At 38.0% G+C, this 12827-nt stretch overlaps 1 protein-coding gene across 2 annotated transcripts in view; it reads left to right on the forward strand.

Moving 5' to 3' along the window:
• The window catches only part of psidin (phagocyte signaling impaired), a 513704-nt gene that overhangs the window by 126200 nt on the left and 374677 nt on the right, over positions 1-12827 (forward strand). For both annotated transcript variants that reach the window (XM_090371034.1, XM_090371035.1), the window contains exons 6-7: positions 1973-2053; positions 10115-10226. In XM_090371034.1, the coding sequence (XP_090227160.1) occupies positions 1973-2053; positions 10115-10226 (193 nt within the window). The remainder of the gene's footprint in view (positions 1-1972; positions 2054-10114; positions 10227-12827) is intronic.

Consider the following 12827-nt stretch of genomic DNA (forward strand, 5'->3'; position numbering starts at 1 on the left):
CTTCAGTTGCCACTTCTTAGCCCATCTGCCCAAATTATCTAGATCCTGTTGCAGTAGCACACTGCCATTACTGTCATTAACAACCCTGCCAACCTTCGTGTCATCTGCAAACTTCGACATTAAGCCTGATATACCTTCATCAATATCATTGATAAATATACAGAACAACAGTGGACCCAACACCGAACCCTGTGGGACTCCACTAATAACATTAGTCCACGAAGAGCAGCACCCATTGATTACCACCCTCTGTCTTCTCCCACTTAACCATCCTTTTATCCATTGTAGCAACTTACCCTTAATACCATTCTGCTCCAATTTGTACAGTAGTCTTCCATGCGCAACAGTGTCAAAAGCTTTCCTGAAATCCAAGTATATGATATCAAAATTATTTTTTGCATCCAGTTCCTTTGTGACCACATCATAATAACCAATCAAATTTGTCAGACAAGACTTTCCCTTAAACCCATGCTGTGTCTGAATTATTGCTGCAGTCTTGTCTAGATGATCCTGCAATGCATCTTTAACCAGTGACTCCATTATTTTACCCGGAACAGAAGTTAAACTAACTGGTCTGTAATTATTCGTGTCACCCTTCGAACCTCCTTTGTGAATTGGGGATACATTTGCACATCTCCAGTCCGTGGGAACCTCCCCTGAATCCAAGGATGCTCTCATAATTATGGCTAAGGGTTTGCTCAGTTGCTTTGCCGCCTCCTTTAATATAACTGGATAGATCCCATCCGCCCCAGGTGCCTTTCTTATGTTTAACTTCAACAATTTCTCCTCCACTTTGCTCTCAGTTATTACAAAATCATTAAGCACACTGCTACAATTTGATAACCTTCTTCCATTTTCAAACTGTAATGAATGAGGGCTGTTTATTTTGTTTTGAATCCATGTTGATGGACCATTATCTGTCATGCTGGTCCAGTGTGGTTGGCAGATTTTGGATCGGTTTAGTCTGTCTTACCTTTAATCTGTCTGTCATGGGTGGCCCTGATAGAATTGTACAACTCCCGGTGGCATAGTTCTCATATTCATTTACACATGCAAACACTCCTTCTGTGATAAAGCATCAATCTGTTGCAGTGCCTCTTATATATATCCTTGTATATATTTGACTAGTTGTTCAAGATCCTTTTCTATAATAGTGGAGTCAATTACGCTCTTCTCGTTTTCTGTAAGGTCCCCATTTTAAATATTTTATGTTTGTTTGTAATTAAGAGTACATGGTTTCACAAAATTCTAGTAGGCCTTTTGCCATTATTCATTAATCTCCCCAAATTTTCCTAAAATATCGCGCTAGATGCACTATCATTAGTTTCTGCTGCTCTTTTTGAGATATACAAGCACTTTTTTTTTGAGCCTTCACCTTGGCCATAACTACAGACAAATTTCATTGTTCAACTTGCCACCTTTAATTTTTCCAACATAATGTTTCCCACCCAGTTAAACTTTCTTCCTCACTAGTTCTAAAAGCTATTGCTATATCTTTCTTGCAGAGTATCTCACCTCCACAATAAAATTAGAATATTTTATGAATCTAGTTTTTGTTTATTCATCTTTTCCATTTAAGCTTCTAACATTGTTGGTTAGAACAACTGTAATATGTAATATACTCCCGGACGAGCACAGCAGGGATCTACTTGGCATGGCATGGAACAAATATTGGTCTGGACCCTAGTTAGGTCTTAACAAGCTTATCTTAGTTATGTGTGTCTCCTTTGTTACCTGGCCTTACAGAAAGAAATACTATCAAATATTTATGGTTGATGTATTTATAATTTATTTATGGCTGATGTATTTATAATATTTATTTATGTCAGTTTATTTATAATATATATATTTATGTCAGTTTATTTATAATATATATTTACGTCAGTTTATTTATAATATTTATTTATATCAGTTTATTTATAATATATATTTATGTCAGTTTATTTATATTATTTGATTTGGTTCATTTCAGAAGTACAGCTGTATTTAATGATTCTGGAACAGCAAGAGAAGTATGAAGAAGCCCTTAAGGTACTGAATGGTTCACTTGGAGGTATGAAAACATTAAATAATGTAAAATAAGATAGCATTAAAATAGTTTAAAATTGCAAAGCCTTCATTTTCAGTTCTTATTTTGCCTTGAATGATATTTTCAAAATATTGATAATTGGTGTGACTGGTATTTGGTTAGAAGAATATTTTTTCAGACACAATTAAGCAACAAAATATATTTTATTGCACTCATTAAAAAAAAAAAAAGATTGGCTAGTCTACCCTTGTCATCTAATATAGCCTCATCCCTTTTAAGGGCATATAAGATGTATCCTCACTTTCGGGAGACAGTAAACCCCGGGCTTTATGGCCTTGAAGGGCAATACAGATTATCTCTAAATGGGTGGAGCTCAGTTTCTTGTGTGTAGTATAAGGAATATTTTTTGCCACTTCTTCTGCAAGGCTTTTAATACTTGATCACTAGAAGTAGCCAGGAAACTTTTGTATGTAAATGTTTTTAAACCAGTGAAAAAGGTGTGCTCTGTGACATGGTGCATTATCATCCTGAAATAATATCTTGTACTTTTCACTTCTGTGTGGAACATTTGCTCAGAAAATGAAGTGTAGGCACATGGCAGTGACACTTGACCTATGCACTGTTTATGAATGGTACTAGAAGGAGGCAGGAGGCTAATGTTCCAATACACAGGAAGAGGAGAAACTTATAATTATAACATCACTCCTAGTGGATGATCAGAATATGCAGACAGTTAAAAATTGATGTGGCTTCATTCTGTATTTGTGCAATGGTTTTTCGTGTTCTCTTTTTTTCTCTCTTCTTTATTGGATTGTGACAACTTGGAAAGGGGAAAATACTTTGGTAACAGTTTGGTAATAAGTTTATTTTTAACATTGTGCAGTATGGTTCATTAGACTAATAGCTGTTCTTCTTCATTGCAGTCTAGTTATGTGAAAGCCAGCAAAAGCAGAGCTTTTGAACAGCTAAGTCCTCCCCCCACACCCCTTTCATATTGTATTTTAAGCTGTTTTATTTGTCTACACACACACACACACACACACACACACACACACACACACACACACACACACACACACACACACAGGGTGTTTCATATCAAGTGGGCCATACTTCCTTATTACTTCCAGGCTTGAAAACAAAAAACAAATTCATGTAAAAGTGTGTCTGATTCTGAACAGTTATGAACATGTTATTTGAATTTTTAAAAAATGGCTGTCGCGCTTTCAATGCTAAAAGAAATAAAAAAAAAAAAAAAAAAGAAGACTGAACAAACGTGTACTTATTATGAATTCACATTAACTGTGTCATGTTTTTTTTTACACTAGTTACCATATTCCAGTGTAATTGTGTCATTTTGCATCAATTTAATTTCTCCAATACTAGAACTGATATCATTAAATTTAACAAATTTACTAATAATGACTTTAAAAGAGTGTTTAAAATTTACTTTGTGGGCTATTTTCATTAAGAGTTGACTACAAATCATTATGCCATTGCATCACTAATTGTTCACAGCTACACGATCCAGATACAATATGTACAGACAGGATAGGAAGAGAGGAGGTGTTATGCTGTTAATTAAGAAAAACATAAAATCAAAAGAAGTGCACCCAGTTGATATAGATGAACAGTGCACTGTTGAGTCAGTTTGGTGTGACGTAAGCACTGCGAAAGCAAAAATAAGAGTAGGAGTGCGTTATAGGCCTAATGACTCGAATGAGTACAATGAACAATTGTACAGAGAAATAGTGGGCTAGTAAATCAGAATGTCTTATAATGGGGGATTTTAACTTCCCAAGATATTGACTGGAACTTGTGGGTTGGCACTCACACATTAACCAGACTTTTGTGGATTTATTGGATGATAGTTTTCTTCAGCAGCATGTTCGAGAGGCAACCAGAGAGAGTAATATTCTTGATCTGGTTATCAGCAGTGATCATTCGTGTATTAAGAATTTGCAGATAAAGGAACTACTAGGTGGCAGTGATCACAGTGTACTGATGTGAGATTTACTTAAAGATTTAATTACCATCAGGGGTAAAGGAAAGGGTTTTTGTTCAGTAAAGGTGAGTACAGTGGTCTCAGACAGTTTTTAAATTCTGTACAGTGGGATCAACTGACGATGTTACCAACAGTAAATTCTAAGTGGGAAGCATTCAAGGAATTAATCGTGGATGCTACTAAAAGTTTCATACCTAATTAAGAAATATTATTCAAGGTTTAGGCCTAAATGGTTATCTAATGAACTAATGAGACTCTTAACAGTGAAGAAAAATGCATGGGATGCATATAAATTATCAAGCGACTCAGAATCCTATGGCAGATATAAGCTAGTCTGTAATCAGGTCACAAAGGAGGTTAGGCAGGCGAAGGCAGATTACGAGAAAACTTTGGCAAAAGATGCTAAGAAAAACAGCAAGGATTTCTTTACTTATATAAACTCTAAAAGTAAGGGGATGAATCTGATTGGTCCACTTGACATCGATGGTTCGACTGTTGATGATCCTGCTCAGATAGCAAACAAACTGAATGAGTATTTTGCATCTACGTTCACACATGAGGAATTATTAAGGTTTGAAAATGGTAGAAGGTTATCAAATTGTAGCAGGGTACTTACAGGTGAGGTGGTTACAAAGGAACTGGATGCAAAAAATAATTTTGATATCATATATTTGGATTTCAGGAAAGCTTTTGACACTGTTGCGCATGGAAGACTATTGTAGAAATTGGAGAGCAGAATGGTATTAAGGATAAGTTGCTACAATGGATAAAAGGATGGTTAAGTGAGAGAAGACAGAGGTTGGTAATCAATGGGTGCTTCTCTTCGTGTACTAATGTTATTAGTGGAGTCCCACAGGGTTTGGTGTTGGGTCCACCGTTATTTTGTATATTTATCAATGATATTGATGAAGGTATATCAGGCTTAGTGTCGAAGTTTGCAGATGATACAAAGGGTGGCAGGGTTGTTAATGACAGTAATGGCAGTGTGCTACTGCAACAGGATCTAGATAATTTGGGCAGATGGGCTAAGAAGTGGCAACTAAAGTTTAACCTTGACAAATGCAAAGTAGTGCATATGGGTAGAAGTAACCCCAGAGAAAAGTACCAACTGTGTGGTACTACACTTAAGGTGGTAGAAAATGAAAAAGACCTGGGAGTAATTGTGCAGTCAGATATGAAGTTTTCTGAGCAATGCAGACAGGTAGCTAGGTCAGGTCATGGGGTTTTGTCAATGATATATAGGAATTTTGCTAGCAGGGAAAAGGAGGTGATTGTCCCTTTGTATAAGGCAATGGTCAGGCCACGCCTTGAGTACTGCGTACAGGTCTGGAGACCTCATTTTAGGCAGGATGTAGATTTACTTGAGCGTGTACAGAGAAGGGCAACAAGATTGGTGAGGGGAATGAAGAGATCCTCTTACCAAGAGAGGCTTAAGTTCTGCAAATTGCAGTGTCTGGAGACTAGGCACCTGCACGGTGATCTGATTGAGGTGTATAAGGCCTTGACTGGGTTGAGCACGCTGAATTCTGATGGGATCCTTCCACTTGTTCAAATTAAGAAAAGACAGATTTGGAATAGATGGGCAGAAATTTGCCTTTAGCCAGCGGGTGGTTAATTGCTGGAACAAACTTCCATCTGTCGTTATGGGAGTTGGTAGGTTGAATAAATAAGGAGGAACTGGACAGGCATTTGGAGGGAATGGTATTATTTATTTATTTATTTTTTGGCTGATGCTGCATAAGCTCATATGCCACTTGCATCACATGCCACTACTTCTGCTACTACTACTTTTTCCAGTTTCTTGGTTCCATGCACCAATCCTCATTATTATGATATCGAAGAAAGTAAGAGATGTTATATCATCAATACATAAAAGCAAAAGGAAGAGTAGGTAGGTAACTACAGGAAGTAGTTACCTACCTACCTACTCTTGGAGGCCATGATTAAGAATACAATACAGTAACTTTTAAATAGAAATGGCATTCTGAAGGACACACAGCATGTTTTGTTAAGAAAAATCATGTTTAACTAACCAGATTAACTATTTTGATTTCATGGGATGAATATAGGGAATAATTTTGACATAGTTTATTTGAATTTTAGCAAGGCATTTGGTCAGTCCCATGAGAGGTTATTATATAAGCTGAAACATGTCGGGACGTTGGGATCACAGGCAAGAATCTGAGATGGATCACACAGTGGTTGCAGGGCAGGTGGCAGAGGGTTGTGATTAATGGATATTTTTCAAGTTGGTGTAGCATCTGTAGTGGGGTCGCCTAAGGAGATTAGTTCTTGTACCACTTGTTTCTGATTTTCATAAATAACGTCTACAATTGGGATAGAAGGGTTGATGTCAAAATTTGCATATAATACAAAGATTAGGAGAGAGTCATTAATGATCAGTTGCAAGCAGCACTCCTTCAGGATGATTTGGACAAGGTTCAAGGATGGTCAAAAAAGTAGCAGCTTTCGTTAATGCAGCAAAATTTAAGGTCTTACACTTGGGGATAGCAACTGCAAAATAAATTATACACTTGGTGGGGTTGAATGAAAAACAATAGAAGAAGAAAGGGATTTGTGAGTTTGCGAAGTTCTCAGAGCAGTGAAACTAGGTAGCTTGGAAAGCCCATGGGATCCTATTAATGATTTATTGAATAATAGCCAGTGGAGATAAGAAAGTCATAATTGCGCTGTGTAAGGCAATTATAAAACTAGATCTTGATGGATGGGACATCAGACTCATCAAAGAAATCTATTGGAATCAAACAGCCACTGTAAGTGTCGAAGAGGGTGAAACTGATGAGATCAATATAAAATGAGGGGTAAGGCAGGATTGAATTCTCTCACCCATGCTATTTAACACCTATTCTGAAGTTATTTTCCACAATGCATTGTGGTGTATAAGGTTGAGGTGTATAAGGCCTCAAATGGGTTGAGCACCCTGAATTCTGATGGGATCCTTCCACTTGTTTGCCGACCGGGCTAGCCGGATGGGTAAAGTGCCTGCCTGGCAACCAAAAGGTCGCGGGTTCGAATCCCACCTCAGGCTTGGATCAAAGTACTGCAAAAACCTTAGGAGGTGCATTATGGCCGCATAAGCCGATGCACCAACAACTACCAAAAAAAAAAAAAAAAAAAAAAAAAATTCCACTTGTTCAGATTATGAACCTAAGGGGGCATAAATTCAAATTAAGAAAAGACATGTAGAATAGATGTGTGGAAATTTGCCTTTAGCCAGCGGGTGGTTAATTGCTGGAACAAACTTCCATCTGTCGTTGTGGAAGTTAATAGATTAAATAAATAAGGAAGAACTGGACAGGCATTTGGAGGGGAATGGTGTGTTTTTTTTTTTTTTTTTGGCTGATGCTGCATAAGCTCTTACACTTGCTTTCTTGCATCACATGCTGCTGCTGCTACTACTACAAAGCTCTAGATCTGTCAGTCAAATTGAAATTCGTTAGGTGCTATGTGTGGTCCATACTATTATACAGAGTTAGCATTAGCATTAGTTAAGGCATATGATGCAAGAAAGCAAGCTTATACAGCATCAGCCAAAAAAAAAAAAAAAAAAACCCTTCCCATTTCACCCATCCAGTGACTCCAAATGTTTGTCTACTTCAGCCTTAAATTTATTTAAGCTATCAACTTCCACAACAACAGATGGAAGTCTGTTCCAGTAATCAACTAACCATTAGCTAAAGGTAAACTTCCGCACATCTACTCTACAACTGTCTTTCCTCAATTTGAATCTATGCCCCCTCAGGTTCTTAGTCTGAGCAAGTGGAAGTATCCTGTCAGATTGAGCCTGCTCAAACCATTCTAGGCCTTATACACCTCAATCAGATCACCTTGCAGGTGCCTCGTCTCCAAATGCTGCAACTTGCAGAACTTAAGCCTTTCTTCATAAGCACACTCCTTTGTTCCTCTCACCAGTCATGTTGCCCTTCTCTGTACTTGTTCTAGTAACTCTACATCCTTCCTAAAATGATGCCTCCAGACCTGTATACAGTACTCAAGATGTGGCCTGACCACTGCTTTATACAAAGGGATAATCACCTCCTTGTCTCTGCTAGCAAAATTCCTATATATCATTGACAAAACTCCATGACCTGCTCTGGCAGCCCGTCTGCACTGCTCAGAGAACTTCATATCTGACTGCACAATTACTCCAGACCTTTTTCATTCTCCACCTCTGTGAGTGTAGATTCCATCTACCACAGAGTTGTTGGTATGTTTCTCTTGGGTTACTACCACCCATATGCAGTACCTTGCATTTGTCAATGTTAAATTTCAATTGCTACTTCTCAGCCCATCTGCCTAACTTTTCTAGATCCTGTGGGAGTAGCATAATTGTCTTTACTGTCATTAACACCCTACCAACCTTTGTATTATCTGCAAACTTGGACATTAGGCCTGATATACCTTCATCAATATCACTGATAAATACACAAAACAACAATGGGCCCAGCAGTGAACCCTGGGGAACTCCGCTAATAACATTAGTCCATGTAGAGCAGTGTCCATTTATTACCACTCTCTGCCGTCTCCCACTCAACCATTCCTTTATCCATTGCAGTAACTTGTTCTTAATGCCATACCGCTCTAATTTGTACTGCAGTCTTCCATGTGCAACAGTATCAAAAGCTTTCCTGAAATCCAAGTATATGATATCAAAATTATTTTTAGCATCCAGTTCCTTTGTGACCACATTGTAGTATCCAATCAAATTGGTCAGACAAGACTTCCCCTTAACAAACCCATGCTATGTCAACTATTACTGCTGTCTTGTCTAGGTGATTCGGTATCACCTCTTTAACCAGTGACTCCATTATTTTCTCCGCAACAGAATTTAAACTAACAGGTCTATAATTATTTTTTTTTCGCCCTTTGAACCCCCTTTGTGAATTGCTGATAAATTTGCTCATCTCCAGTCCATGGGGGACCTCCCCCGACTCTAAGGATTCTCTCATAATTATGGCTAAGGGTTTGCTTACTTCCCTTGTTGCCTCCTTCATTATGACTGGATAGATTTCATCTGTCCCAGGTGCCTTTTTTTACGTTTAACTTCAACAATTTCTGTTCCAATTTGCTCTAATTTATCACAAAATCACTTAGCTCCCTGTTAGAGTTTGATAAACCTCTGGCATTCCCGTCCTTGAATAGGTGCAAAATATTCATTCAATTTATCAGCTTCTTGAGCAGGATCATCAATAGTCAAACCATCTATGTTAAGTGAACCAGTCTGATTCATCCTCTTCCTTCTAGAGTTTACTAAGTAAAGAACTCTTTGCATTTCTGGAACTAGGCATTTCTGGACCTATGTCTTAACTGGAGAACCCTTCTAAGTACAGATCACTAATAATATAAATACCCTCTACTGGGGAGAGTGGGGGGGGAGCAGGTGGCACTGTCCATACCCATGATTTGGAAGTTAATCCCCCCTCCCAGTTTTTGATAAATCATTGTTAGGATGCCGTGGGCTTTCCTGGCTACCTGTTTACACTGCTCAGAATATTTCATATCTGCCTGTGTCATAACTCCCTGGGAAAGTGGTGGTGCATAAGCCAAATATCCCAACCATGATCAGCAGTCTCACCTTGCACAGTGCAGTGAAATCTGTAATTGGCCCATAGAGCAATTGGAAATCAGTTCTAGGAGGCACTGACTCTTTTAACACCCTATTCCATTAGATGAGTGGGTGCAGAAGATGCCTGAAGAACATCTACTGATGTAGTTATTTGAAAAATATACTATATTTCATCCCGTAGCCCATACTTAAATAGTCCACAGTTAATGGAGGAATATATCTGCTGCAGTCTGTCACTCGTTGGTGGAAGCTTACTTAGAAGAGAGGAACATCTCATGGAGGTCGAAGTGGGAAATGACATGCTATTAAAGTAAGTGGCAGTAACACTGATGTGAAACCAAAATGTCCGGCTGCTTTTTTTGGAGTGCATACTTGGTGATAAATAATAATTATGATAGATTAATGATAGGTATATTTTTAATTATTTAATTATGTAAAAATTTTTATGATAATTTTTGCTATGATTCTCTTTTGCATTTTCTTTGCTATCCAGAGAAACTAACATATTATCAGGACTTTTTACTTCTGAGACGGGCGGAATTACTTTCCAAATTAAGGAGGTGGCCTGAAGCCAATTCAACATATAAGCAGCTAATTATTTCAAAGTAAGATGAGATAAAGCATTAATTTCATTATTTAAATTATTTTTAAAACAATATTATGTGTTAAGTTTTACTAATGTACAAGTTAGTGCAGCATTTGCATCATTTCTGTACGAGGGCACCTCCATAGCCAGGTGGGCAGGAGCAGCAGTGCGTAGTACACGCTTCTTGATTAGACCGGGGTTCGAGCCCGTGACCACCAAATACGGAGGATGCAGAAAGGTCAGAGAATGACCACTGTATATCCCCTGAGCAATATGGCCTTAGCTAATGCTCCTAAAAACCAACTAACAAAATCATTTCTGTACATAGCCAACTACATAGGTAGTTATAAATTGGCATCATTAAGTATATCTGATATTGTGAATACCTTCACAACGAGTTCCCATGATATTGCACTACCTCGAATAAGTAATGCTTCACCATAGGAGAAGACTATCGTTACTTATTCTCAGCAGATACCATCACCCATACGGCACCGTTTCGGAGCTTATTGGCTCCTCATCGGTGGGTGGGCAGGTACTTGTACATTAGTTAAACTATTTATGTAACCTGAGGCTTTAGCCCTAAACTACACCATGTTAAGTTTTATTTTTTTATTGTATTTGGTAATCTACAAGTTGTGGGTAGTAGTGGCATGTGATGCAAGAAAGCAAGTGTATGAGCTTATGCAGCATCAGCCAAAAAAAAAAAAAAAAAAATCACCATTCCCTCCAAATGCCTGTGCAGTTCCTCCTTAAATTTATTCAACCTATCAACTTCCACAACGACAGATGGAAGTTTGTTCCAGCAATTAACCACCTGCTGGCTAAAGGCAAATTTCCGCACATCTATTCTACATCTGTCCTTTCTTAATTTGAATTTATGCCCCCTTAGGTTTGTAATCTGAACAAGTGGAAGGATCTCATCAGAATTCAGCGTGCTCAACCCATTCAAGGCCTTATACACCTTAATCAGATCACTGCGCAGGTGCCTAGTCTCTAGCCATTGCAATTTGCAGAACTTAAGCCTCTCTTTGTAAGAGGATCCCTTCATTCCCCTCACCAATCTTGTTGCCCTTCTCTGTACACGCTCAAGCAAATCTATATCCTTCCTAAAATGAGGCCTCCAGACCTGTACGCAGTACTCAAGGCGTGGCCTGATCATTGCTTATACAGAGGGACAATCACCTCCTTTTCCCTGCTAGCAAAATTCCTATATATCATTGACAAAACCCCATGACCTGCCCTGGCTACCTGTCTGCATTGCTCAGAAAACTTCATATCTGACTGCACAATTACTCCCAGGTCTTTTTCATTTTCTACCACCTTAAGTGTAGTGCCACACAGTTGGTACTTTTCTCTGGGGTTACTTCTACCCATATGGAGTACTTTGCATTTGTCAAGATTAAACTTCAGTTGCCACTTCTTAGCCCATCTGCCCAAATTATCTAGATCCTGTTGCAGTAGCACACTGCCACTGCTGTCATTAACAACCCTGTCACAGACCTGAGTTCCCAAGTTTATTTGCAGCCTTTGGGAATATAAGACATATTTACTGAAAGGAACTGAATGTGGACTGCATTTATCATGTAATCATTATATAGCTCAAAACTAATAAGAAACCATTCTTGGTATTGAGCAGTACATTATATAATGAACAGAATTTTTCTGTTGATCACATGTCTTTTAGCTAAGCAGATGGCTAATTGCTTTATGTATGTCTTCAAATGCATAAAGCCCCTAATGCCATCATCTTTGCTTACCTAACTGTCCATCCACATGAAATACCTCTATTCCTGCTGGTTGGTTTTCTGTTTTATATTTGCTCTTAGAAAGATTTGAACCATTCCAAATTTCATCAAATTGGACAAATAGAAATCCAGAAATTACTTTTCATATGTATAAACACAGTTTATACATATACAGTCAAACCTCCCAAATCCAGTCATCAATTTTCTGTTTCTGTTTAGGAAAATGGGAAAATCTGGCAAACCACCCTTTGCTGGATTGAAACCCAGATTGGCCATTCACCAAGAGTACTACACCTGATTTTTTGTTTGGTGGAAATTTTCCTCATAGTCACACATTTTTGCTGCTCTCCAACAACATCAAGAAATTTGTTATATCATAGAATTGTGCATCACTATTTGTGAACAAAATAAGCAACTCCTTGATAATAAGTAATGGATTACTTAGAGTTTCTATATTTCATGTATGACTGAGGTAATGATTGACTAAGCTCATTTTACTGTTCGGTAAAAGTTCTTAGAATTTTAGATTGTTGTTTGTAGACAACACTGACACAGCAGCTTTCATCCTTTTGTATTTGCCTATGAGGTGTAACAATAAAGTTCCTGGACTGGTGCTGTTGTGGTCACATTCGATGATTTTAAAAATAAACAGATGTGATATGTTATAGTTCAAACTTCCTCCAACAGATGTGCTACAGAGATTGTCCAGTAACTTACAGGTTGCAAGTAACAACCAGTTTCATTAGTACTGTTAACATTTCATGTCACGATTTTACAATGGAGCAATGAACAATGTACAAATTTTCCTTTAAAGTGGGAAAAGCTGCAGCAGAAATGTATGAAACATTAAGTTGTACCAGTGTGTATAAATG

This window comes from Mastigoproctus giganteus, chromosome 3, assembly GCF_048544385.1.
Source record: "Mastigoproctus giganteus isolate SK-2022 chromosome 3, ASM4854438v1, whole genome shotgun sequence".
NCBI lineage: Eukaryota > Metazoa > Arthropoda > Arachnida > Uropygi > Thelyphonidae > Mastigoproctus > Mastigoproctus giganteus.